The sequence below is a fragment of the Myiozetetes cayanensis genome, unplaced genomic scaffold (assembly GCF_022539395.1).
Source record: "Myiozetetes cayanensis isolate MyiCay16 unplaced genomic scaffold, myiCay2020 scf5-8, whole genome shotgun sequence".
In the NCBI taxonomy this organism is placed as follows: Eukaryota; Metazoa; Chordata; class Aves; order Passeriformes; family Tyrannidae; genus Myiozetetes; species Myiozetetes cayanensis.
The window spans coordinates 108,936,888-108,964,780 of record NW_026087742.1 but is presented as its reverse complement, the minus strand read 5'-3'; the positions used below and the strand labels follow the sequence as shown (position 1 = coordinate 108,964,780).

Below are 27,893 nucleotides of genomic sequence, written 5' to 3'. Positions count from 1 at the left end.
TGCAGGAAGCTGTGCCAGAGCCCCCTGGTCAGAAGTGGCAGACAGAGTTCCCTCCAGACCTGAGTGAGCAAGGCACACAGGGGTATCAGAGTGAAGCACTGCCTCAGGGAGCAGCAAGGATGCTCCCAGGACAGGGGAAGGGAAATTGTTGTTTCATTTGCTTGTTATGTGAGGGCTTTCCTCTGACAGAGAGCACTGCCCATGCTGTGCTTACCGCCCTGAGGAGAACCAGGTGGCCATGATGAACTGTCAAAACAGGAGAGCCACTGAATTGAGAAGTCAATGCAATTTTTGCATCTTCACTAACACCTGCCTCATTAGAAAATGCCAACAATCAAATAGGAACATTGAGGAACGAGTGCCGTCACCTGGTGCTCATTCCCTGTAGTGCCAATGGGTTAAAGCAGTGGAGACACCAGGGACACACAGCCCTCTGCCATTTGGCTGCCAAACACCTCTCAGACCATAAAATCAGCACATCCAAACAACCACACACATGAGTCGTGTTCCAGCCTGCCAGATTCTATAGGCACCATCAGTATAAGGCTGTGGCTGGTACTACTGCATCTCCCTTGGCTTCCTTAGCTCTGCACCCAGGTGAAAAATGAGACCCTGTTGGGTTTTTGTTCTTGTTGTTGTTGTTTGGCTTTTTGTTTGGTTTTTTTTGTATGCTTTGTTTCATCTCCTTTATGAGTAAGAAATCAAGTTTATTGCACTAATCCAAGCAAATTATTAATGATCTTTCATTTTGAAGCAAACAGCTCCAGTGCTCACCAGGGTAGGTTTGCCTCCTGTTTGTGACTGTCCTGCTGCCTCTGTTGTCAAACAACGTTGTTTTAGAACAACATTCATCTGAAGTGGATTATTATTGGGTTGACTACCCCTTGGGGTGTAATGAAAAGCATTCATTAATGCTCAGGGCAGGAGGGCTAATTACTTCTTTATAAAAAACCCGTGCTAATTGCCAATAACTTTTTTATTGAATGGGTCTCATAGAGATAATTTTGATTGGCTTTTTGATTTCCCTCTCATATTGTAGCACTTAAAATGCATAGTCCAAAGAAGCTGGGAACAGTTAGGTTATCCAGATAAGCATGAGGAGGAACCCCCACCATTACAAAGACCAGTGGACCATGCCAGTCTATGCTCTGTTCAGTGCTTGAGCTTGCTGTGGTGCTGGCCAGGACTTTCTGGGTCTCATACCTTCACGCTGTCTCAAGCTTCCACAAAGCAGGTGGAGACCTGTTTTCTGTACTCCCCCAAGGCACAGCACTGATTCAGGCAGGCTGTCGGTGCTGGCACAGCAGAGGGAATGTGCAAGGCTCAGGCTGAATTCCCTGCAGAGCTGAATTCCACCTCGCCTGCAGGAACAAGACAATTCCTGGCCTTGCCAAGTACCAGGATTGCATGAAGGCGAATGGAGTAGCACACAACAATAACCAGTTCCTACACCTGGGAGGAAGACTCATTCATCTGATGTTTGTGTCACACTGAACTCCAGGATGAAGAAAATTATGGACAATAATTTGTTTGCTTTTATTTAGAAATAACTACAGGGTTGAAGATACCAAAGAATCAACATAAGGACTAACCATGTTCTTTTGAGCACGCAATAACTTACAAAAACTACATGGAAAGCAAATCCCACAGAGGCACAGTCAGCCCAAGGGAACCACTGTCCAACTGATCCTGCAAAGCCTCAGGTAGTGCCACAGGTTGATGCTGGCCATGAATTTCACTGGATGTGCACTGCAGTAGTTTCTAGCAGTCTGACACCTACAGACTCCCCCAAAAGGCTGCTCTCACCATCTGGAGAATGTAAGAGGTGTCCTGGTAGGCAACAGTCCCCTCTGGATTGGATCTCAGACCCCCTGGCTGCAGACCTGAGCTGCTGAGCCTACTTACCTTGGAGCTAGAGATTGCTGCACTGCCATACACAATTGGGTTGAACTGCTTCCCACTTCAAACCCTTCTGACTAAAGGAAAATAAGTTTATATGTTTTTTCTTTTTTTTTTTTTTCTCCTCCTATCCCACCCCAGCAGTTCTCCTATGGGGCATCAGCCTTCTCTCACACCATGTTTTCTGATTCTCTACTCAAAAAGATAAAGCCCACAAACCATGCCTTCCATGCAAGCCAGAAAACTGTCCTTCCCTCCAGAAATCACAGTTTAAAAAATATTAATGTTTCTTTACTTGGTTGAGTGATCTCCATTTTAAGAAGAGATAGGGCTTTCAAAAATTACTTTTCATTTCTGAGTGTCCTGAGAGGTTTTGAAAGGGCTGGATTATCAAAAAGTTAGTAATTTGTCACTTTCTGAAAGCTAGGGCATTCTGTAAACACCTCCAGGGGGTCGCCTGAAATCTACTGTTCCTGCAAGTCTTGGTCAAGACACTGTGTTATGTGAGTATGGTGAATAAAAAATAGCATTTGTGTGATTTAGTAGTCATTTTAGGAATGCACGTCACGCTAGGAGTTACACTGTTGTACAGCACACCACAGATTCAGAGAATGGTTTGGGTTGGAAGATCATCCAGTTCCAAGCCCCTGTCATGGGCAGGGACACCTTCCACTAGACCAGGCTGCACAGTGCCCCATCCAACCTGGCCTGGATGTTTTGTGTGTGTGTGTAATACACACCCCCCAGTTATTGATCACACAGAAGGATGGAGAGCTAAAATAAGCACTTGGTTTCACCTACAGATAGATTTAGAGACCAAAAATAACCACACTGCAGCTACCACAGAACAGAACAGACTCCTGAGCTTGAGGAGTTGCTGCCTCAGCACAGCTTGCTTTTAATGAGCTTGTGTGTACCAAATATCTACAGTCATGCCGGACAAAAATGAAACGTCCTTTGAATAAAATGTTTCCTGGTTGCGGTAGGAACAGGTGCAACGACAAGAAAAAGGCAAAAGCAACAGCTTTTTTTTCTTCAAAATTAGGCCAAACTGGTGAAAACAGCTTGCAGAAAGTTGACCATACTTTACACATTTGGAGGGCAAAACACTCTTACAAAAAAGAAGTGTCATTTCTACGTTGAATCACGAAGATTTTTATTTTTATGATACAGGTTCATCCTGAAGCAGCCCTAACAGCCCTGGTAGAGGCCTGACATCCTGATGGATCCTGCCTCTCCAGTGGGATGCCAGGTATTTTATGCATGCGGCGTGGCTGGCAGCAAATTAATTTCCTGGTCTTAAAATTATCTTCCACAGTAATGAGACATTAAAGTCAAGGGGGAGAGTCACGGAAGACAAAAACATCTTTGGCACTGCACGGGGTTCCCCAAGGAGCAGCAGGCTGAAGTCCTGTGAGCAAAGCCAGTCTCCCCTGCAGCAATGCTCACCCGAGGATGGCAGCAGCCAGCAAGGCTCTCCAGCACAGCTGTCCAGAGCCACAGTTCGATGATACTGGGAAACATCACCTTCCCAGAAACTTACTGTCCTCTCAACAGGGCTCAGCGCTTTCCTTCTCAGCAGAAAAAAGCCCTGGGAGGCAGCTCAGGGCAGGATGCATGTTGGCTAGGGCCACTGATTCACCTTGCAGCCAAACTAAGCTAGCAGCTCACTGGGACCAAAACAAGGTGGTGCCCCTTCCTCCTCCCACAGTCATGCTTCATCTGTGCCAATGGTTTAGTGGTAGATTTGGCAGTGCTGGATTAACAGCTGGACTGATCTTTGAGGTCCTTTCCATCCTAAAAATGATTCTATAATGCCCCACTCTCCTTGTCCCCCAGACATGCCCCATTCCCGCCTGGGGTACATCCAGTTGCTCCATCCCCCGCTATAACTCCCAAACCTTCCCACCCTTGTAGGCTGGTCTGGTGATTGCAGCAGACACAATTTGCTTGGGAAGGGATCAGGCAGCCAGAGCCAGCCCAGTGCAGCAAGAGTCCATCTCCTTCGCTGCTCGTTCAGTTCATACCACAGGGTATGAACTCAGGCCCCTGAGGCAAAGGCCTCTGGTACCCTGTGGTAACTTCCCTTCTGGAGGGAAAATCCTGCATATCTGTTCCTAGCTGACATTAATCCATATTCAGCAGCTCCAGCTTTGTTTCCTGTATCCACTGTCTTGCTTCTCCCTCCAGAAGTGTGGGGATGCTCCACCCGGGCCAGCACAACCTGTATGGCCCCAGCTCGAGCCAAGGGGATTTCTCCAGGGAAGCCCAGGCTGTTCCTTCACCAGACTGATCTTCTTTAGGGAAGTTGCCAAGACCCCAATTAACACACCTACCCCATACAAGCTGGAGTGCTGCTGCACTGAGGGAAATTGGCCATGCACTGAAGGGCTTCGCTGAATGGACTTAATTCAACACTTTTGCCTCAAAGCTGAGAGCTGAGCACATGCTTTACTGAATGGGGATGGTCACGTTTGGGGGCCTGCTGACCTGTCATCCAACATCAGCATCTTCCAAAGAAACAGCTCTTGGCACAAACAACTCTTTCAGGAAAAAGAACTGGGAAAAAAAAAAAAAAAAAAGAAAAGAAAACCAAGGAGAGGCTGGTGCTTTTCCACTCTGGAAAGTCACTGGTGGCTCCTGAGGGAGGAGGCAGCAGCCTCACCCGCCTCCTTCCCCTCCATAGGGCAAGTGGAGACCTGCCCAGGAATGAATAGGGGAGGGAAACTGGGGCAGCTGGTGGGCCAGTTCTTTCTGGTGTGGAAAAACATCCTTCTGTGAACTTCCTGTGCCTACAGGAGAAGGGCATCACTCCAGCATTGTGTAGCCCCAGCAACCGAGAGAGTGGCTGTGACTGTTTTTTGAGCCCTCAAAAGGGACTATAAATGTGAGTGCTGTGATCTGTGCCGAGTGGCTTTGTCCCCAGCACAGCACTGCTTGGCTGCCCAACACCGATGCAGGACCTGTATTGGCATTCTCCATCTTTAAAGGTGGCTCCCTCCCTCACAGCAGATGCTTTATTGAGGGCAGATTTAAATTTGTGGACCAGCTTCCTCTTCTATTTGCAAAGCTCTTTTTCTCCTTCCTGATCTGGAAGGGCTCTCTGAATAAAGCCAAAGATGCTGCTGCTGGGATTTTTAAGACATGCTGCCTCGGCATGTGCCAACAAGGTTTCTGCCTGTGTGGCTGTGAAACCTTTGATAGCTGTGGGTGGGAGTGCACTGACCATGCCAGTAACCCTTGAAGGTTTACCAGGAGCTGACGCTTCTCCCCATTCTCATCAAATCAGAGAGAAATGCTTAATGCCAACCAAAATCACTCGCGGCACTAAGGATGGGATAATTAAACACTTCAGATCGTTAACAGTCACAAGAAGAAAAATTGCAAAGCAGAGGGCATTTGTCACATAATGAAAACAGCTGTGGAAGGTTTTTCTGGGAGTTTTGAAACAATTCCTCCTCTTTCTCTATCTTTTCCCCCCTCCCCCCACGATAGTAACATTTTTCTGTCACAAGCAAGTTAGTTGTTAAAAAACGCAGAAAGACATGTCACTCCAACCTGTGCCCAGGTGTTTCATTTTCAATTCCTACCCCCCAAAAAAAGAGTTTTCTTATGACTAAAGAAAGAAAAGGAAGCAGCTAGAAATCTGTAATGGTTCCATTTATTAATACGTATATCACAAATACTCACAATATCAATGCATTCTCGTTGGCATGCTAGACAGAGGCATTATTAAAAAAGTCCTATTTTTTTTTTAAAAAGGTTTTAAACTTTTGCTTTCCCCCAAAAATATTTCATATGCCTGTTGTGGTTTTTTTGTGATTTTTTCTTTTTTTTGTGTGTGTGTCTTTTTTTTTATTTCGATTTGATTCAACAATGTGTTTGGTGGCTGCAACCTCAATGCAAAAAGGAAGAAAAAGAAAGAACAGGAAAAAAGTATGAAGGCCGCAGTACAGCACAGTTCAATTAGTTCCATAACTACGTAATAAAAATAAAGGAAGCAAAACTTCTGCCTTCACAGTAAGCAACAACACAGCTTAATAACAGTATTACACAGGATCAGGTTCCGAGGCAAAATGCACTAGACAAAGCCTACCGGGATACGCACTAGGCATACAACACTGAGTAAGAATCAAAGATGTAGAAGAACATCAGGAATAACGGTTCCCTTCAAGCACAACATTTTAACATCGTTTTCAAGTATCTTTATGTTATGTTACTGATTCCTTTTTTTTTTTTTCTCTTTTGGGGAAGGAGGGGGCAGGCGCGGGGAAGAGGGTGGGAAAGGATGAAAACCTTAGTAAAAGCAATAAACAAACCCAAGAAATTAAGATGAAACCAAAAGAATATATATTTCATATACCGGTTTATATAAACGTGTGCAACACTTATTAACCATGGTGAAAGGCTAATTACGCCCTCCAGTCACTACATGCACAGCCCGATCAATGCTGTTAATGAATTACCTTTGTTAACTTACGATGCAACTACTGTGTGACCAAGAACATACAGACAGTGCCGTCCTACGCCGAGCCGAGGGAATTGGGGGGTCTGGGTCTGGGTCTGGAGGCCGAGGGGACCCGGCTGCTCTCGGTGGCACCGCGGTACTTCACAGAATGGCAACACTACGCATGGGACAGTTCGGGAGGAGGGGTGCGAGTGTGCGCGCGCACGTGCTTGCTCGTGGGGGTGTGCGTGCGTGCGAGAGACAGTGTGTGCTATAACATTCATGTCAGTCTTTCTCCAGTTCTGCAGCTCCTGGTCTTCAGGCAGGCTCTGGACTTCACGCTTCTGAAAGACTAGAGATGAGGAAAAAAAACCACAACAAGTGGGTTGCTTTGGTTGCTAACAGAAAAACTTATCCCTCTCTAAGACTACCTGAAAGGAGGTTGTAGCAAGGTGGGTATCAGTCTCTTCTCCCAGGTAACCAGCTGTAGGACAAGAGGGCACAGTCTCAAGCTGCACTAGGTAAGGTTTAGGTTAAACATTAGGAAGAAGTTCTTTACAGAGAGAGTAACTGGGTATTGGAATGGGCTGCCCAGGGAGGTGGTAGAGTCACTGTCCCGGGAGGTGTTTAAAAAGAGACTGGATGTGTCACTTAGTGCCATAGTCTAGTAGACAAGCTGGTGTTGGGTCAAAAGTTGGACTTGATGATTTCAGAGGTCTTTTCCAACCTATCTGATTCTGTGATTCTGTCATTTTGTAACAGCACTCACAGCAGGCATTTTACCCTCTCTTTTCAAGAAAACTAAAATGATGAAACAAACACTATATTTCCCCCTTTTTCTTCTCCCACCAGACACAATATTGTGATGAAAATCACAAGGCAAAGAAGCCCATTGGAAGACTTAATTCTCAATGAATATGCTGAGCATCTAAAACTTGCCAACTTTTTTCAGCAGAAGCAGCACAGCCACAACAACATACCAAAGCTTATATAGTATTAATGCTTGGAAAGCTGGGAAAGCTCACCTTGTTACACCATCTCGTATTGGTTAGCAGTAATAAACCGGGACAGACAGCATGCCAGCAGCATCCCGATCAACTGTGCAGGACAAAAATAGAGGTAGAATAGAATTTAAGTTAAATTGTATCAATGCAGAGCAAAGGAAAGATCATTGTAAATAAGTTTTTCATGTTCTGGAGTCACTATGCACAATGTATTTATGCTCTATATTAAGGACTGCTCTAACCAGAAAAACAGCATGAAAATCTCCCATCTTTCTGTGTCATATCTTCCTTTTGATTTTTATCTGAAAGTATTTATTTGAGAGGCAGCAGGCCATTTTGGTATTTTTCCATCCCATTGCCATTGTCTGGCCAAGCTAGACATGGATGGATAAACTGGAGGGGTCATCAGCATTCTCCACCTGGGTCCCTCGCCACCAGCCCAGCTGGTGGTCACCTTAACTTTCCTAACAGTGTGCCAGAGAAAAGCTTCCTAATGCCCCAGAGTAGTTATGCTCTCTTTATAAGTGATGCACCACTGTAGAAATGAGCGTTATAAATCCGGAAATAAATTTTAAAAAAGTTTTCCACTATTCCCTTGGCTGTCACTCGGATTGTTGAAGACAGATCCCAGGTTTCCAGTCAGTCTCTTCAATGTTTTGCCTGTTGCAGTTTCTTAGTGCTCTCTGAATATGCCAACAGCATTAATATACTGTAAATAATTCAGCCTTGCTTTCCTCACTTGGATTGGTCAATTAATTAACTCCTGAGCATAGCCAGACTGTTATAGCTCATCCCTGGCTAAGGAGTGAGGTGAGAGCGCTGTGTCTGCTGACGGACCAGCCTTCCCTGGACCTGGCTCCAAGCAGGGGCTGTCCCAGCACCTCCAGCTGGCTTGCTCATGCCCACAGGGCACCACCTCTGTCCATCTCCTTCTGTTGCAGCCAGACCACATAGCAAGGGGGATCATAACCTTTTGGCATCAGCAGAGCTCCCTCAGATCATGTCTAGATAATGACTGGCTGGCTGCTCATCCAAACTCGCTCCTTCTATTTCACTCTTGGGATCGTGTTCCTCTCCCCCAGACCAAGTAGTGCTCCCTGTTAACATGATCACCACCAAAATATACATCTTCTCTACCAGCTCACTGCTTGATTTGGGCTGGCATCAGCCCAGAGCAAGACCAAGCCAGGGTGACTCAAATCCGGATAAACTGTTTCCTTCCTCTAAGATGTCACAGTCCTTATCAGGCCATGTTTCATATGCCAGAAATTTGCTCTGTGTCTTGCTTCAGTATCCACCAGAACTGTTCTGGGCATCTCAAAAGGGCACAGAGTTACCTTTAAAGGAAGGCTAAACCCTTCTGTTCCCCACATGCATCCCCTGATTTTGGCAGCAAAGATGATGGTGCCTTGGTTATAACAAGATACGGGGCACAGGTAGTACCTCCAGATCAACCTCCAATCAAAACCAAAGCTAGCAGGGTTCAAGGGCTGTATTTTTAGTTGCCAAAAGAGATGTGGGTGCTGAAAACCCTCCTCAGGTTTGAAAATCTCCCTAGATACCAGGAAGAAATTTTAGCCATCTTGCTACCTTTTCTACTCAGCTTCTCTGGACAGGTGTTGAGGCAGGAAATGGACCAGAAATGATGAGAATACCTGCATTGTCTGGCTGGACTTTGGATTTCCATGCTTAAATACTCCTGCCACTGGGAGGATGATTTAATCAATTTGTTGATTTGGAAAGTGTTGCTGAAAACCAACCTCATTCTGCAGACTTAGTTGGGGAGGCTTTGACAGCCCTGCTGCTCATTTGTGCGATGTTTGTTTAGCTCAGTTCCATTTTGGAGAATGAGACTTTCAGTTTGGAGAGTGCTATATATTTCTCTCTGCTTTGACAGGCCAAACCAAGTGAGAGCCTCCGGGTGGCCCTGTCCCACCTGCCTCACTATTGCTTTGTTGTGTTTGTGGTAACTTTCAGCCTTTTCTCGCCTTCCTCATCTGGTCTCAGAAGTTACTTCTCTGCTTTACTGCATTTTTCAGTAAGACGAACTTCACAGTGTATTTCTACCAATTTACTTTCACTGAGTGAATTCTGGCCCAGACCCAAAACAGCTCTTCTCTCATTCTACAATGGTCAACAACACATGTAAATTCAAGTTGGTTTTTTGTTTTTGTTTTTTTAATACCTGTGGCACAAGGTACCCATTATCTCCCATGACAAGCACCCAGACTGTGGCCACTGTTGTTCTCAATCTGCTGCTTGTATCACGCTTACAATGGTCCAACCTGTACAAATAGGAAGCCACAGGTTTTTTTCCCCCTTCAGGTACAGCAGACCTTCCCAGCTACCTTTAATTAGGGATTCTTCTGTTCTACACAGTCTATAATTGTAGTAATCAGTGTGTTTAACCTTTGTAGCATTTTAGGTGCATAACCATGTTTTCTTTTACTCAACTCACTCCTAGGACAAATTGCAGGTTACTCATGAACATATCTTTCTGATCTTTGGCCCATTTATTAATTCTTGGCTCAGACCTTATGCTGGTTTAGACATTTGAGTAGTTATAATAACATAATATTTACCTTCTGTACTTCAAAAATAACAGCACGTGTATTGAGACATTGCATACATATTTTATACAGCATTTCTAAGTATTACTAGGACATAGAAGAGCTATAATAAATATCTTAGAAGTACTTTGAACACATATAAAACCATGTGTTTTCCAAGGTGTGGAGACTTCCACATTTAAATACAGGAGCACTGTTCCTCCTGTAGCCAAGAAGAGGTGATACTGTATTAAGCTGTTGAATTTTCCTCATGGTTTTCCTTCATTACAGTCATAACTAGAGTCCTCTGCATTTAAATCAGGTTAGAGGCTCCCAGACTGTGAACCACAAAAGAGCACTCTCCAGCCTGCCTTGCTCTCTGCATTTGTTCCATCATTTGCCTCTTCTGCTCTTCAGGAGGGGGGAAGCCCCTTATCCTATTGTGCAGCAGGTCCCTGCAGCTCCTTTGAAAGACCAGAAGGATCAGCATAAAAGGATTCCCACAAAGAAACTAGCTCCTAGGAGCCGAATGCATTTCCCTTCACTCCCATTATCTCTCAAAAGCCCCACTTCAACTTTTATACACTTGCTAATTTATTTTATTTTATAGTCTTGATTCTGGAATGCTAAGATGCCAAACTTGGTTCTGCATTTGTGTTCTCTCTCACTTTTCTTCTTTCTTACCTTTTTTTTCTAAGACTATTTTGGTCTTCTGAGCTATTATATGCAAAAGTGAGAGTTTGCCTTGGAATTTCTGGTCTTACCAGCAGGAAACTTGAAAATGCTGACAAATTCTTTGGTATTGAGCACTGGGAAACCCACATCCCTCAGGTGTGTTTCCTGTACTACCATCCTGTTGGCCACAGCTCATTTCAGTGCATTTCTTCATCTCTCCATGGTTTCTGGCAGTCACCTCAGGGACATCTTAGTTTTAACCACTGAAAGCCATCCACAGCAACTTCCTGGCAATATTATCCCTACTGTACCCATAATAACTAGCTTTTTAATACAAGCAAGAGTTAACATTGACTGGGAGTTGTCCTGCATGATATATATTTATTACATCTTATTATACCGAAGAGAAAGAAACTGAATTGCAATTTGAATTTCCATTTTATTTCTAGTCTTGAGATCTTCACAATTTCTCATACCTTGAGAAAACATCTATAAATAGGAACGTGTTGAACTAACTTGGAATTCATGAGCACATCAGCTAAGCTAAAACTGGTTTTCTTTATCCATCAGGAATAATTGTTTAGCTCAGTGATTTACCTTGCTATATTCTCAAAATGCAAATCTCCAAGCATCCAGGTTGTCTGGCTCTATTTTAGAAGACAGAGAATTTTCTGTGTCACGTGTCACTGATTTGAGTCAGCCTCCTGTGCCCTGATATGCCTCTGGCACAGGTCCTATCTTCATACTATAACCCACAGTGATTAGTCTTTAGAAGCAACCCTGTCTTATAATCGATTTCAAGCCACATATTGGATCCTGACATGGATCCCACTCCCTAAACCCTGTGCAAATAAGTGCAAGTCTCAGCCTCCCCATACTCAGGGAGGAGTTGTAGCAGACAGAGTAAATGATGTCTGCACTAGAATTGCATCCACAGTCAGACAGAGTTACTCATGTTAATGCTGACAGTAAAGAGGGCAGGTGGATGTAGCACTGCAGAGAGGGACCATGGTTGCATGGGAATGTATCTTTAAATGATGGGAACCATATATGCTCAGCAACTCATTGGGAGCATGTGGAGAGCATCTGACTTCCAGTCCTTCAGCAAACAAGGGAATAATCTGGCTTTAACACTGCACTGAGAATTCCCTGCTCAGGTAGTCTTTCCTGCAACCACAATCTATAAACCCCTAAAGACTGTGTCTCTTGCATTCCTTAAGCCCATGCCCACACTGTAGTTTTATCCAGGCAAAACTCTTCATCTTCTATGCAGTTTGCATAATTTTATTCTCTGTTGGGCACAACACAGCAATCATTTTTCTGCTCTGAAGAGCACCTGCTAAACTGAAATTATTCCAGCTGGAAGTCAGCATTGGCATCCGAGTCCAAAAACAATCAAATTTTATTTTATTGTTATTATTTCAAACCTGAGGAGCAGAGCAGACAAGGTCAGCAACACAGCATGGTTTTAAAAACTCTGACTCTGATGGGGAGGTCTGTGCCAGCCCTGTAAGATGTGAAATGTCATTTACATCAAACTTTCCCTATTTCTGGGCATCAGTACATTCCCCATGCTAGTCAACACCTAACAAATCATTTGAAGGAAAGACCCTTGAGTGTGCTTTACTGTAGAAGAGCAACATGATTTAATTTGTCTTTTATTTAGAGTAAACCTATCCTCAGTAGGAACAGCAAAACCTCGCCTACAGCTGGAGCGCTGCCTGGCATTACTGCCAGCCATGGTTAACCTGGAATCAGTTTGTAAACATTGTCCCTAATTGGGTCCAGCAAAACAGATTAGGCAGTAAATTATAACCAGCCGCCTTCTATTCTTCACAGCCCAAGAGAGCTGCATTTTTCTCCCCTGCATCCCCTCTCTTCTCATTTTTACGCATTTGCCAACACCCCAAGGAGCTGGATAGGTACTCACAGAGCCAGAGCACTGCTCCTACACTGGGGAGTGATGTCCCCACGTGGCAGCAGGATGTACTGTGCCATCAGCAGCCTGAGAAGCCAACACCATTTCAAAACACACCTTAGCTTTCACCTGGAGCCACAGCAGCAAAGGGCCTTGCACCCCGTGCTGCCTGCAACCTCCTATGATACACCAATTATGTCTCCCTCCTGACTGAGACGTTTGCTCCAGCAGCATATGAATTGTAAAATTCTACTCATCCCATTTTTCTTTTGGATAGCTTTACATGAGGCATTTAAAAATATGCTTTATAGCCTTCTGGCTGTCTAGAACTCGAACTGGAATATGAGCTCAGGGTCCTATAGCAATAATCCAGCCACAGTTGAGGTTGGAGAAGAGTATCAAGAGTACGACCATTCAAGAAGAATTAGAATAGCCTATTTGGAGAAAAAAAAGAAAAAATGAAGTCCCCCTACTTCATGAACAAACAGCTCCAGACAGAAAGTTTCACCACTCCAGATCCTGAAAACCTGACATGCAGGCACATGCCCTGGGCAGCTGGTGTTGCGATAAACCAACACACACCCACATGAAACTGGCTGACAGGCCAGGTCCTGGGCTTCTCACATCTAACACCTTGGCTACAAGGCATCAGGTTTCCAGATATGCCCAAGGCAGGGCAGTCAGCTGGTCTGAGCCCAGATAGTTTTCGGGCTCCCTCAGGTTGTGCATATGCAGACTGAGAGGATATGGTGCCCATTTTCCACATGGCTTGGGGATAGTTATGCTGAAGAACCTGGAGGCCATTGTAACTGCTGAGCAAAACTTCAGAGATTTAACTAAAACAACTTGCAGCCAAGTGCTGACCATGTAGAGCAGCTGGGGCAAGAGCCCTCCCATGAAGTCACTTGGCCACCACTGGCAACAGCACTGGCAAATCATTTGTTTCCAGTGCAGAACAGTGTAAACCTACAGTGTGCAAACTGAATTCCTGAGTGTTAAGAACACCTCAAATAATTTCTCCTAGCACCTCATTTTCCCCAACCACCAGATAAACATTAGTCACCCAACAGGTACATTAATATTCTCAGGGTTGCCTCAGGACCCAGAATTTTAACATTGTGTGACTGGAGTAAATGGAAGTTGCATGATAGTTTTTTGAATGACACATGCAGTTTACTACCTACTGCCCATGGAGAAAAGGCAGATTACCTCTCAGGAAGAAGCAGTTCAGGTATCATACACATCACTGTGAGTTTTGTTGAACCACTCTGAAAACAGCTTTTCATTGTCTGTGTTTCACTCTCTCTAATTTATGCACGTTTCCAGTAGAGTCTTTGCCATCAAAAATGAACTGACTGGTATAAAAGAGCATTTTGTTGAAAGGTGCATGTTTTTTCCTGCCTCTTGTTGATCAGAAGATGCTGACCAGACTATACTTTCCCCAACTTCGGTCTACACAAAGGCAGTTTGACTATCAGAGAGCAGCGAACTCTGTCTTAGCCCTCCTCTTATCCCTCTCATGACACACTCGCTTTGGTGCAGGCAAGGAGTTGGTTTAACAGTCTGATTTTGGTAGATCTCAGCTCAGTGCTCTTTGTTAAAGGGAAAATAAATAAAATTGGTCACCAAAACGAAGTGCCCACTCCAGGCTTCAGGTCCAGAAGAACTTTTATTTGAGTTCTAGACTCCTTTAAGAGCAAATAAGAGTACTTAAAAGCCTATCCAAACAATGCATAAGCTATTTGTCTCCTTAGCTGTTTATGCTCCATTTAAGCCAATGTTTTATTGGGTTAACCTCTATTTGACCCAGTGGAGGGACAAGTTGTTTTCCTTGAGCTAGTCATTAGCTCAACTGTAACTGATATTCCCAAGGAGAAACTTCATTTAAGTTGAAAAAAAGAAAATCAATGAACTGATGACCTCAGGACTAACGAGCATGCTGAGTTCAGTCCCTTTCCATAATCCTTCCTTCCTGGAAGTCCAGGTAAAGAAAGAGATAGAGGGGAAGAAAAGGGGTGAAGGGGAGTGTTTATGCACTTACCTGTGAGAACGCAATCCCAAAAGCCACTCCAGCTATGATTCCCATATTTGTCTCCATAAAACTGGTCACCAAGTCATAACAGCCCTGGAAAACAAACATCATCATTCCTTGTATCGACCCTCCCTGCCATGAATGCATACATACAGATTTCTCATTTAAAATGGACTAGGGCTAGACAGTGTTTCCACTGTGATTTCCAGCACTCTCACCTTTTTATTTAATGGCAATTCTGAGTGAATGATGGGAAGTGGTGGCAAAACCAGTTCCTTTCAAAAACAAATGCGTTTCACTACCTTTAAAAGCTAAATGTGAGGTTAACACTCATTTTTATGGCTCTTATTAAAGAAAGTTGATTCGCATTGTTTTAAAAAACAATATAGCTTTGACCTGAAACTAAACCAGTAACAATATACCAATGTTATAATACAATACAAATGTCAAAAATTAATAAATTATGTTGATTTTCTAATATTCTAGATTTTTAATATAACTGCTCCCTGAGGCATTCTGCTTGCCTTTATCTGTCAAGGGACACCAGGCAAAGCACTGACTAGTATGTAACTTTAAACCATATACCAAAGTTATCAAGGATTTTGTATGAATTTTCTTTGTTCTTTTGCCCTTGGACATAAAATTCCCTGTCTTGCTCCCCAAACCCCATTTTCTCTCTCTAGCTCAGATCCTGACTCCACCAGCTGATTTGCTTCCTCGTGCCTCAATTCACAGCCCAGACTGGGGCCAGAAGATTCACATACATCTGCCCTTCTTTTGGATAGATTTTTTTGAGATGTTCCTCCTTAGTACAATAATTTTTGCCAAGTACTTCTCTCACCTAATTTACCCGTTGAAAAAAAAAATCTGAAATTAGCTGTCCTAGTTTGTGGTGCCTAAATGAACCTGAACAAGTGACACAATACCTTGAACAAAAAAAGAAAGATGACATCTATTTTTTTCTTTCATTACTAACCCATCTGTCTACATAATCTGAAATGACCACTCGACCCCTTTTGCCACACTTCCTCAAACGACCAACATCTGCCTTCAGGCCAGTCCTGAAGTGTTTTATATATTATAACTTTATCCACTTTATCAGAAGTTGGAAAACTCAGAAATAAAAGTGAGCCCCCTTTCCCAATTTGGACTCCTGTCCCATAAGAGAGAAGTGTCTCCACATTTCACATCCATCCACACCCTCATCATTTCTGCAAACACTGTAGGAACTCTTTACCTGACCTCAGAGCAATAAGTGCTCGTAAAAAATAACAGCGAGAAGGAAAAACAATGCCCTTTATTTGAGACAGGCCATTCGTGAAATAAATTGTGTCATTTCTTTAACTTCTTTTATAACATGAGGAGGTATTTAATCCTGAGAGTAATGAAGTGGTGAGCCTAATAGTAGCTGAGGACCAGCACATCTGTGATTCATTTCTGCAACGTTTAAGTGTACATATCAATCCTTAACTGTGTTTTATCACAGTGTATGGTAAATCCGATTCAAGCTTGCTTATTAAGCCATCAAGCAACTATAGTTGTGTGTGTCTTACATATTATGCAACGAGATCAGATTTCTCAAGCAGTATTTTCATTCTGTCTGACATGGCTTAACGCTCTCCCACCTCTTCTGAAATCTGTTCTGTTGAAGTGCCTTCAAGAGATGCAACATCTAACTGCAATGGTAATCCCACCTCACAATAATCTGTTTACTGAAGTACATTGTTTACATACAGCTTAATTGCTCAGCCCTGACTGTGCTGAGTGAGAGTTCCAGCAGCACCCACGAGATGAATATACAGCACAGAAATATGGGAAGCGCTGTGTGCACACAGCTGGGGGATGATCCAGAGGACAGAAGTGACAGTTCAGCAAGTATCTGATCTTTCTTGACTCCATGCAGCTTTTCCTTTCTTAAGGTTTTAGAGAGAAGTAGTAGTTCTTGAGATTTGCTGGTAAAGAACTGTGATGATTAAAAGCTCTATATGAACAGTAATTAGCTAATCCTAATGACAGCTCTCAAAAGTTAGGTATTAGTGCCCTCTGAGATGAAGAAATGGAGAGCCTAAATAATTTACCCAAGGTCACTAAGCAAGTCAGGGTCAAAATTGGCAAAGACAACCCAGGAATGTTGTCCTTTGGTCCTGCAATTATATAATTAGTTTAATCCCCTTTGGTTAATTCATCATTAGTCCTCAGAAACTGTAAGCAATTTGATTAGCTCATAGAGAACCTGTCTTACTGACAGTTTTGCAAGATCCACCAAAAGATGTATTCCAAATATACTTGTCCACAGGCATGGTGAGAGGGTCTTCTACAACACAGGCAACATATATTTTCCTTTTTCTCCAACACACACAGAGCAAAGGGCCCATTTCCAAGATGAGCAAGGGGCTTGGGTCAGAGGCAATGACACTTGCTTCCTAGCTGAAGAGGAAGGATAGGGACACACAGCATTTCCTCCTGCTTGCTTTTTATTCTCATGCCCCTTTCAGAAACATCCCACCTTGCTCAAATGTTTGGGACAACTCCAAGACCTCACAGCTGCTAAACAGAAATCTTCAACCTTTGATTACAAACGGCTATCTCAGAGAATGAGATAAAAACAAACAAACTTCCCAACATTTAAACTTCCCCTAGGTAATTAAATTAAGTCATTAATTCGACTACTTCCTGAGGCATCAGCAGTCCCTTTCTGTCAGGTGACTTGTGCATTTGACAGGAGAACATGGAGCCAACATGGCTAGAATGAATTATTAGCCCTGAACTAGGACACCTTCATCCCTCAGTCACTTTCTACAATTTAGCAGGCATCCTGTGCAACAAGGAACTCCCAAGTGGAAAAGGATTTACCTGTGCATGCAGAGCAAGCCTAGGCACTTTGGGGAAACACTAGATCAGTGCTGGGAATGCAAATATTACCTGCTCAGTGATGCACACAGGAAAAGTTCAGAGCCCATGGCTGCCCCAAACTGAAAAGGTGACACCTGCTGCTAGAATACCAGTCAGAGTACCAGAAAGCTTTCCTGCTGGGAAGATGATCAGAAACAGGGGCTCAGGGTGGGCTGCCCAGGAGGCACTCTGCCTGCAGTGGGTGCTGTACTGTACATGTCCCAGATCCAGCCTGTCCTTCCTCTCACCTTACTTGCACTTCTACAGAAACATAAAGTTACTACGAGTTCATGAAGTGCAACTGAACAGAGTGACTCACCCTCTATACTCATGCAACCCATCAGGATTGCTCTTGCTGATTATTATTGTGAATATCTTAACCAATGAACACCACTAACACTCCACATATCTGCAACAAGTGGCTCTCATTAAACTGTTGCAAAAAAGAAGGCTTAGTGGAAAGTAATCCTCTAGTATCCCTTTTTCAATACATGCCAGAAAATGTTGTCTACTTGACTGGTTTTCAAAGATGTTTCAGGCTGTGCTCAGCCACCACTCCAACCTTCTCAGTCACAGGGGACTGAGGTGAAAAATACAGAAGGAGAAAACAGAGAGGCATTTCCACATTTCCCCTGTTATCTACTCAGGACTTCTATTTATTGTTTCTAAATTCAACTCTGAAAATAAAAACAGAAAAGAAAATATTCCTTAAGTCTGACTAAGCTATGCTGCAAATTATTGTGGTAATTTGGCCACAATATCATTCCTTTTACCAACAGACTGTTCCCTCTCTGGCGAATCTCAAGTGAGAAAGAAAGAGCTGATGACGCACTAGCACTTGAAGCAATGACTCGAGTTGTATTTCTGCAGTGCAGCGTCTGCTATAGATGCTGCATTTTTTTCTTTTTATTCATCACTTTCTTAGTGTTTTCTGTATTTTTATTCACCAATTATTCTTTTTCTTCCTGTTTTCCTAACCTGCTTTCCCAACCCTATTCTGTCTTCCCGACCTGCTCCTTCAGGCAACCCCAGGGAAAGGGTCACTTTGGGCTGTGCTGTGCTTTCAGCAGCACATGTTCAAACATTTTATGTCAATGTACCCACTAACCACAACACTTGTTGTCAATCACTAAGCGTGTTTTCTCTGTTTGGGATGACAGCTAGGCTCCAACACTGAAATTACTGTTTGAACATAAGCAAAAGTAAGGCCTGCCCTTCCCTCCACCTATGTTTTTATCCTCCACAAAACCCCCAGCATTCAGCAGCAGTGAGCAGAGAAGCAGAGAGGTGCTGACTGACCCAACCATCATGGACAATCAAGCACATGTGCCACTTGTGGTCCCATGCTCAGCCAGCACTGCCTCTGTGCAGTGCCTTTCCTTCAACTTCTGCTTGAGGAAAGAGAACAAATCCCCTCCTCAACAGAAATGCTTCACCTGGGCACTTGAGAAAGGCCAGATTAAAGAATATGAAAGCAAGCAAGGGACAAAGCCCGTTGTTACCATCACTCCAGCCCTATATGCACGTGACCAACCAACCATTTGAAGATGAAACGCAATCGTAAACAGCCATACTCTGCACTGGATGGTGTCACAACCACTGCCTCTGGCACAGTGTTACTGGTACCTTCTGGTTTACTTTAGTGGCAGCCACGGTCATGTTGCGCAGATCCTGAGTGTTACAGTCACTGGAGTTCATGCAACAGCTCGTAGGGATGCCGTGCTTGAAGAAGTAAGGGCTGGTGCTCCAGTTGGTGTAGCTCTGAATGCCACAGCAGCTCAGCTAGGAGGAATAAGAGGCAGATTTAAAACACACAAAAAAACCAGAACAGGATTAAAATCTGTACAGAATCGTCACTGCCCGCTTAATCAGCTCATAATCAAAATAAAGACAGGGTGGATCCAGTTTTGAAAAGCAGATACCAACCCCTGCTCCACTAATTGGGAAAGTGTCAGGAGTGTCATTTACAGAATATAGGAGCAGACAACTAACTAAGAAAAAAGGTACTTTTTGAGCAGAGCTGTTATTTATAACTTTCAACAATGGTCCAGCCAGAAAGCCATCTTTTTCAGTTGAAGGTCTGCTGTTTGTGTGTTGGGGTTTTTTTTGTTTGTTTGTTTTCTGTTTTGTTTATTGGTTTCTTTTAGTTATTTATTTGATTAAATATGATCCTGGAAATTCAAAACCCCAAAGCATTACATAGAGTTACGTGTGGCACATACAGGGTCAAGCTAGTGCAAACTGATGAGGTTAAGTCTCTCTAACTCACCAAAATAATTTCTAGGACAAGTCACTGAGCCTTGAATAGAAAGAGACCATATGTTCATAGAGTGTATCTACGAAATCAGCTGAAAAACCCCAAGCTGGGAAGGATGTTCTGCTTAAGATGCTAAGCTAGAAGACAGATACTGAAAGATACGAAGTATGTGCTAAATTTTCTGCGTGGAAAGGGCTTACAAATGCATTCCTGTAAAAACAGAGCTATGAATGAAATGAACATTTTGCTACAACAGAAACACTTGCAGATCAAGCCATCCACACTTCATGTTCTGTGACCAAATCTGAATGCATGCTTTGTCTCTTTATTTACTAATTTTTAGTATCCAGTTTCAGACTTACACTTTCCTGGACGTTGTCCACTGCATGGCTCCGCTCATCGTTCTTGTTGTAATTCTGGATTGCTTCAGTGTATGTCCTAAGGAAAGTATCCTTGATCTAGGAGGGCAAGGAAAAAAACAGCCCACATGAGCAACCGAAAGCGTTACATCTGAAGCAGTTTTTGCAAGAAGCAAATGCATTTCCAAACCTAACAAGACACCCAAAACAGCCCTTCCCACTTGTTTTTAAGTGTGTTTTCAATGCTGGCAGAGCTCCCTCTTAACTGTCAGGAGTCATTCATGCCATTTTTCCAGTGGGGTCTATCAGACGCAGAAACAAAACTACCCCAGAAGACTGATATATTTGAAAAAAAAAAAAAACAACCATGAAATTACTTAACCTTTGATGCTTTTCCCCCAAACACTTTGTTCCAGCACTAAGTCTGAAGCAGACTGCATGCTTCTACCTGCTCATGGATGCCTGGTGGGAGTCGAAGCTCATGGAAATGTCTTGGTGACAGAAGCCAGTGGCACCAAGGAAGACATGAATCCCTTGACCAGGTGAGAGCCCTTGTCCCCAACACCAGAGGCATTTGGGTAAGGAACAAGAGGTCCCTCAGCTGGAGAAGGTCAGGCACATCACTGGGAATGGCACTTTGACTGCATGGTAAAGGAGCTGGGAAACAGTTGATTTGGGCAACCCACGTGGCTGTGGCCTTCACAAGAGACTGACCCTCCCAAAAGGGAGCAGAAGCCTGACACTGAGGCTGCTGCAGGTTAGGCCAGATGCAATGGCAATCCTCAGCACATGGACTGGTATTTGAGAACTAAGTTAAAAACAATCCACCGCTTGCAAGGGTAGACACCAGAAAAGCCTATAGCAATGGAAATCTGATGTCAAAAGGGGAGACTAGGAAAACAGTTAATACAAAGAGAAGAGACAAGGAGGGCCTCTGAGGTTGTTCTGGTTCAGCACTCATGGCATGTAGGTCCATGAACTTAAAGCCAGAGATAGACCTGATTATGTGGATAAAGCAGAAGTGCTACTACAAATCTAGACCATCATGCTTCTTTAAAGCTTCTTCCTGCCCCAGTTTCCAACCCCCCTCTACTTCTAATCTCTCCTTACTCTCAGGATAGAAACAAAATCCCATCCCACTCCCTCTCTGCCCTCCCCTGCCCCCTGTCTGCCCCCTCACAAAAAAGGAAAAGATTTACAAAACATGAAGTCTGGTCGGATGCAGAAGTGCCTTACATAGAACAGCACTTGCCTGGCTGAAGAAGCTGTGTTTAAGAAAAGAATTTAATCTATTCTGCAGACCTCAGCATATGTAAAAGAGCAAAGAAGATCTTGCATGAGGGACACAGAAAACCTGATAGCTCCAGAGGAAATCATCAGGCAGCTGAGGGCAAGAGCTTTGGCTAAATCCCTTCATTTGGAATCGCATCAGTTTTTAAGAGCTGTACATGTTATTGTTGCACATCAGCCACATCCCTGGAGATGTGTTTGGAGCCGCCAAGCTCAGCGACCTACACATTCTCCACGCTCCAGAGAACTCAGCAGCTCCTGCCCAGGGAGGCACTGCCATATGCAAACTCAGCACATTTCCACCTACCTCATGGCGAAACACAAACCCTGAAATGCCAGCCACTAGCTCAGCCAGGAACACCAGGGACAAGAACATGGCATACTGAAAAGGCAGGAGGCAAGAGAAGTCAGAGCATGACAGGCTTTTGTTTCAGCACACATCACATAAAATTTAACTTTCCGCTATAGGAACCTCCAAAGTTATTAAGAAAGCAAAAGTCTTTTGGAGGAGATACATAGGTTATTACCTGAATGTAATGTACGTGTTTATATACAACTCAAAATTGATACTTATTGTTAATTACTGGCTTTTCTGACACTTCTGTTCCCGCATTTCTTAGCATTCTCATATAAATTAAAACACACTCACATGCCAAACATGGATCCAAATCACTCAGGTTTTGATCTTGCAAAAAGGAATACAAACAGACTCCTCATGTTTGCCTGGTGCTCTGCTAAGGTAAAATGCTTTCCCAGGTGTTTTAGTTCATGTTTATCTATCTCACTGCTAGACTGGGGTTTGCTGCCTGATTCCTGAAGTTTCTCCAATGAATGAACCGAAACATTGACTTCACTGGAAATATTCTCACAGTAATATTCTCACAGAGAATCACAGAGGAATGAGACGTATATTTCAAATACTTTGCTGAGCCAAGGTCCACGTTTGGCTTTAGGAGCAGCATTTGGATCAGCAGCTAAATAAACTTTGAAAACAGTGCTTTCAGTGTAGACACTCAACAACTATTAAAAACTAGACTTAAGCAGATATAAAGAAGGTAAAGAAAAAAATGCAAAGTGGGGTGGTAAAATTTGAAGTTGGGCCTTAATACTCTGGATGGAAAATTACCTTACTCCACATGCTAATAACAGTTAATTAAAAAAGGAAACATTTTAAATTAAATTCAGTCCTAGCAGGATTTAGTGGAGGGAGGTAAATTCAGTTTTACTGAAAGGCTGCTGGGGAAGGGAGGCCAGCAGTGAAGGCAGAACTAGAAAAAAAAAATAAATCTCCAATTAATGCAGCTGTCAAATCACTGTCCAGGAGAGAAAAAAAGTTTAGAAATATTTCTTATGCGTAAAATGAAAATAAACCCATGTGCTTGGGACAGCAGTTACCTTTAAGAAAGTTACATGACTTACAGAGCCTGATTTCCCATGGATTTGTAACACCATTCACCTCCATCTCCTTCCCATCTGTACTGCAGTAACTCCAACAAGCCTATACGCATGCCTTGACAACACATCACCAGCAAGAGACAGCAGTGGTGCACCTACGGCAGCATCACCTACTTGCCAACTGGTCAGCAGATCTGCTGACAGATCTGCAGCTGCTACCTCTCCCCTACTCCTCCCCTGCCATCATTTGATGAAATTACTCTCTAATTTTGTTTGTTTGCTTGTTTGTTTTGTTGTTGTTTTGTTTGGTTTGTTTTTTTTTTTAAATTACTAAATACAGTTTAAACTGGAGAAGAATCATGCCATGTCCTTAGAAGATCAGCCCCAAAACATTGTAGCAAGAGATGCATTGTACTGTCAGGGTCCTTTTCACTAGTTCAGTACTCTGCAAGTGCTCTGTCCAATCTTTCAAACCATTACACATGTAGGATTTTGCTCCTGAATATTCCGAGAAACACAGTTTATCATATGGGTTTGTTTAAACTGTAGTTATTTGGCACTTTAAGGTAGGCTGAAAAACTCAGAACAGAGAAACTTGTATAGAGAGAGGCTAAAGTGGACTGGGGAACAACTGCTGTACCTCTCCTCAGTGCACCTTTATCCCCTGCTGCTTTTTTGATGAGGCCAAACATACTAAACATCACTTTGTTTTCTGGGGCTGACTTCTTCTATCCTTGTGAAAGTTAGGAGAAAAAGAAAGGCTGCTGTGCTTTTTTCCCATAACTAATTTTTCCATAATTTGACATCAAGTACTAAACTGACCCCTCAAAATATGGTTCAAAAGAATTTCACATTTATGATGCTTTGGACATTTTAAAGATCGTAAATATACTTATCTATCTGGCTCACAGAAAAACAGAATGATTGCTGAATGACTCACAGGGTAATTCAGCAGCAGCATTCCACCCTGCTCCAAACAACACTTGGGCCTATAAGCCATGTGGTAGCAGATTTCAGTAATGTTCAATTAACAACTGGTTTTGGCAAAGACTCTTCTCCCCCTTCGTCCAAAAGGCACATATGTTAAACATTAAGATCAATAAAATCTAGCTTATGCGCCTAAATAAAACTACGTCAACATCTGGTAAACCCAGGCAGGAGGTGTGGGGAATCCTAATTCACCAACAAAACCTCTCCCCCTCTTTAAGGCACTTTGGCATGCTCACCAGTTTCAGCATCCATGGGCTGCCACGACAAGTGGCAAAGCAGCCGAAAAGCCCGAAGACGATGATCGTGGTACCCGTCCCGATGAGCACGTAGGGGGCATTGGTGGAGTTCTCAGCAATGAGAGAGATGTATGTGCCGAGGGTGAGCTTGCCCCAGACGCCAACTGCGAGGAGGATAACACCTGTGATCTGCAGAGAAAAGTGGGAAAGGTGTCAGGAGCGACCAGGAAAGGTGCCCAAGTTCAGTACACAGAGATCCTGAAGAGATTCACTGGTGCTGTTGTGTTGGCAAAAGGAAGCTTCAGAACCTTTACTAACACCAGAGGGATGGACAGACAAAATTGAATTCCGGCATCTGGAGATGTTAAGACTGACACTGAAGGACAAACACCTAAGACTAATCACTGCAAAGCTGACGGTTGCCAAGGGAGGATGCAGTGAACCACCCGCAGGACCAGGCTCTCTGCTCCTACAGCACACTGAGAGAGGTGCCCAATCCCAGCACTCTTACCAAAGGGCACAAATCACTGCTGCCACCTCACATCTCCTGAGTTTTGCCACAAAAACTGCCTGAACATCAAAAACCTGCTTCCTGATGTCCTGTCCTTCTTAATGCCAAAGTTTCAGGAATACGAACACCCCTTGCTGTGTGTTACTCTGGCATGTGAGCCTTCCCCAGCCCACACATCCCCCTGGCTGTGCAGAAGCTGTGACACAGGGTGGAAGAACACCACTGGGCTCTGGGAGCACCCAGCCTCTTGCCTGAGACACACAAGCAGAGGCTGCCATGTCACAGGGCACTATTCTCTTGTGAACATCTTTATACTGCTGTGAAATCTTGAAATTCAACACCATTACACCAGGGTTGCCCTGCAGTTCCTCATGCAGGAGATCCTTGTTCACAGTTATATTGCACCTAAAAACTCCCAGCTGAGCTACATTTTAAGATCTTTCACGTACTTTTCATACAGGTTGGTGTGAAATAATTCAGGGGAAAAACTCCTTGAAGTTAAAAAAAGGAAAACAGCTGTTTGGCTTTTTTTGCCTAGGCTGGCTCAAAAAGGACTGTGCAGGCTGCACTGCCCACATGCCTTTCCACCGTCCTGCTGCTCAGCACCAGCAGGCAAAGGAGCCCCTCCTCTCCTCAACCTGTGTCTGCAGCAGTGGGTGTTGCTCTGGTGCAGCACTTCCACCTCTCTGGAGAGGGAACTGCATTCAGCGAAGCTGCTGAATAATCAGAGCCACCTAAGGAAAATACCAGGAGGAGGGATGGTACAAAACAGATACTCTGAAGAAAGATACAGAGGGAGGGATGCAGGGAAAAGAAGAAATAACAAGAATAGATGGAATAAAAAAATAAACAGATGAGAGAAGATCAGGCAGACAAAAGCAAATTAACTTGTCCTCAGAGAGAGGAGATCCTTTCTGTATCAGAGTAATTAATCTCACCTGGTAATTTCCACACTTCCCAGCTCATCAGATTCCTTGCCCCATGGCTCCCAGAGCTCTAGGGAACACGTGCCCCCATCTGACTCCCACTCGGAGCCCACCAGAGTGCAGCACTGCCACAGAAACCCATCATGTTCTTCTGCCTTACTGAGTGTCCCCTGCTCCCCCCACCCTGCACTGGCATTTCTGTTGCACCTTTGGGACAGGACTAGCAGAGACTTCTGCTCTCTTGCCCATGGTGGGGATAGAAACAAATCCAACTCTTGTCCATCTTTCAGGGCAACTGCGTGAAAAGTGCTGACTCTTTGCTTTTGAACCCCACTGACTAACAGCTGAATGCCTAAAAACTCACTGAGTAGCCTACCTACCCACAGACATCAAATGCCCCCGCCAAGGCTGGTCCCATCCATACACAACACTGTTGGCACCTCTCTCCTTCTTCTTTCTAACAAAAGGTTTTTCAGAGGGTGCAGATTAATCAGCAAAATCTGAAAGCAAGCTGCAGGGGACTGGGAAATCTGCTGAACAACTTTTGGTTTCTCGCCTCCAGTTCCACAAAGGGCTGGTTTCTGTGCCTGAGCTGCTGAAAGTTTTACCACTGTCCCCAGGGAGGCGTAAAAGCAGCCTTCACTGCCAAAATGAACAAGCAGCTTCACATATGAAAGAGAACTCAAGCCTTGTAATAAAAACCATTTTTAGTTGGCTGTTTGAAACAATTACTAACCCTTTACTATGTGCTTTAGGAGTTTGGTTTCCCCCTGTCTCAGGGGGGAGCCTATTCAATTTATGGCACACACAGACTTTGGAAAAAAAGGAGGAAAGCCTCTCAGTGGTTTATTCCCCTTCTGCTTCTTAATAGAGCTCTGATTTAAAGGGATTTAAGGAAATCCCTCAGTTTGTTGGGAGGTCTAAACCCCCAAGTGCAAGCTTGGCACCGTGCAGAGGGGATGGGATGTTTCCATAAAGACACACTGCAGATGCACCTTGGGTTGCAGCAGTGCTGGCTGGCATTTTGCTTGTGAAGAGGAAAAACCAGAAGACTTCCCTACAAACCTTTTCATGACCTTTATTTAGCAGAGCACTAGCAGTGGTATGACTAATGCCTACCTCCACCCCAAGGCAAACCTCACTTCCTTATTTTCAAGACACATTTTTAGTCCCTATCTCTCTGTTCCATCACACAGTCAAGGGAACGATGAATGTACTGGGTCTCTGGTTTGGTTTGGTTTGTAGATTTTTCTTTGAAAGTAGGAGAGACATGGGCAGACAGAAGACCAGGATAGTGCTGGCATGAGAACAAGGCAGCAGGAATAGACACTGGTCCTGACACTCACCACCAGAACACACATCTTTCCCTTACTCTACCTCTATCTCCTTCATTTGACCCCAAATGGCCACACCAGCCAGATCCTGTGACCTGTGGGTCAGATCCAATAGGTGCAAAAGCAGGGTGATGTGGATCCTGAAAGGAAACTCAGAGCACCTCCTCCAATGCAAAATCCCTCCCCAGTCTTCCCTATTCCCTTCCCACTATAAAGTTCCCATTCAGGCCACGATCATATAATTAAGTGTCAAAATGGAAAATGATTAGATAGATGGATATGATCAATACATCTTCTGCTGGAAACACACAAAGTATTTCAGATATTCGGGCAGTCAGAGGAGAGTGACTACCAACCTTTTGAATTTTAGAATCCCCCTGAGCCAAGAGTTACCACCCAGAGCAACTTTATTTATAAACACCTGTAGCAGCCAGCACACATGGAGCAAGAGAGCAGCAGTCCCACTCCACCAGTGAAACTCCGACTTCCTATGGCCCCTACAAGAATTAGGATTCTTCCTGGAAATGGTATGACAACTACAGGCTGTGAGGAAAGAGTGTCACAACCCCACTCCAGATCCTCAGCAGACACAAAAGAAATGAACTGGCAGCTGGAGAGCCCATGTTGCCCCAAGTTAGACATCTGGGGTGATACAGAAAAACAAGCATTAGCAAAGGAAAGAAAAAAAAGAAAAAGATGTTTGCTTCTAAAATGCAGCTGCCAGAGACATCCTGCCCAAATGCAAGGAGCTGTGGGAGAACTGCAGTAGTTCCAGTAGAGCACTAGCTGCTCTATGGAGGGCTGGGATCCCATTCCCCTCCCAGCTCCTGGGGGGGCAGAAATGTCAGAGCATCCCCCTGAGCCTCAGCCCCGTTTTATACCACCAGCTGTGACAAGCATGATGGGATGAAGGCAGGCTTGGCTTTTCCCACCTCCCTCAAGTATCTCTGACTTTGTGGTGGCAGGATTAATTAAGCCCATGGAGCAACTTCCAGGGGCTCACAGCTGCGTCAGGAAGCTTTGCTCTCTCACTGCTGCTGCTGGGACCTTGATGTTGATACTTGCTATCCTGCAAGATCTCTAAGTGTCCCCTTTGTCACAGCACTGGACCCTACAGGTGATGGAGGGGCTGATGTAGAGCCATACACACTGAACACAACCAGAGCCAGGCAGGTGAAA

At 44.0% G+C, this 27,893-nt stretch overlaps 1 protein-coding gene across 1 annotated transcript in view; it reads right to left on the bottom strand.

Annotated features, from left to right (window-relative positions):
- Nucleotides 1-5,541: 5,541 nt before the first annotated feature.
- TSPAN7 (tetraspanin 7) overlaps nt 5,542-27,893 on the bottom strand; it is a 93,805-nt gene continuing 71,453 nt past the window's right edge. Inside the window, exons 2-8 of the mRNA XM_050334010.1 lie at nt 23,944-24,132; nt 21,630-21,704; nt 20,036-20,131; nt 19,043-19,198; nt 14,534-14,617; nt 7,372-7,444; nt 5,542-6,698 (exon numbers count right to left, since the gene is read on the bottom strand). Of these exons, the coding sequence (XP_050189967.1) occupies nt 7,376-7,444; nt 14,534-14,617; nt 19,043-19,198; nt 20,036-20,131; nt 21,630-21,704; nt 23,944-24,132 (669 nt within the window). The 3' untranslated portion in view covers nt 5,542-6,698; nt 7,372-7,375. The remainder of the gene's footprint in view (nt 6,699-7,371; nt 7,445-14,533; nt 14,618-19,042; nt 19,199-20,035; nt 20,132-21,629; nt 21,705-23,943; nt 24,133-27,893) is intronic.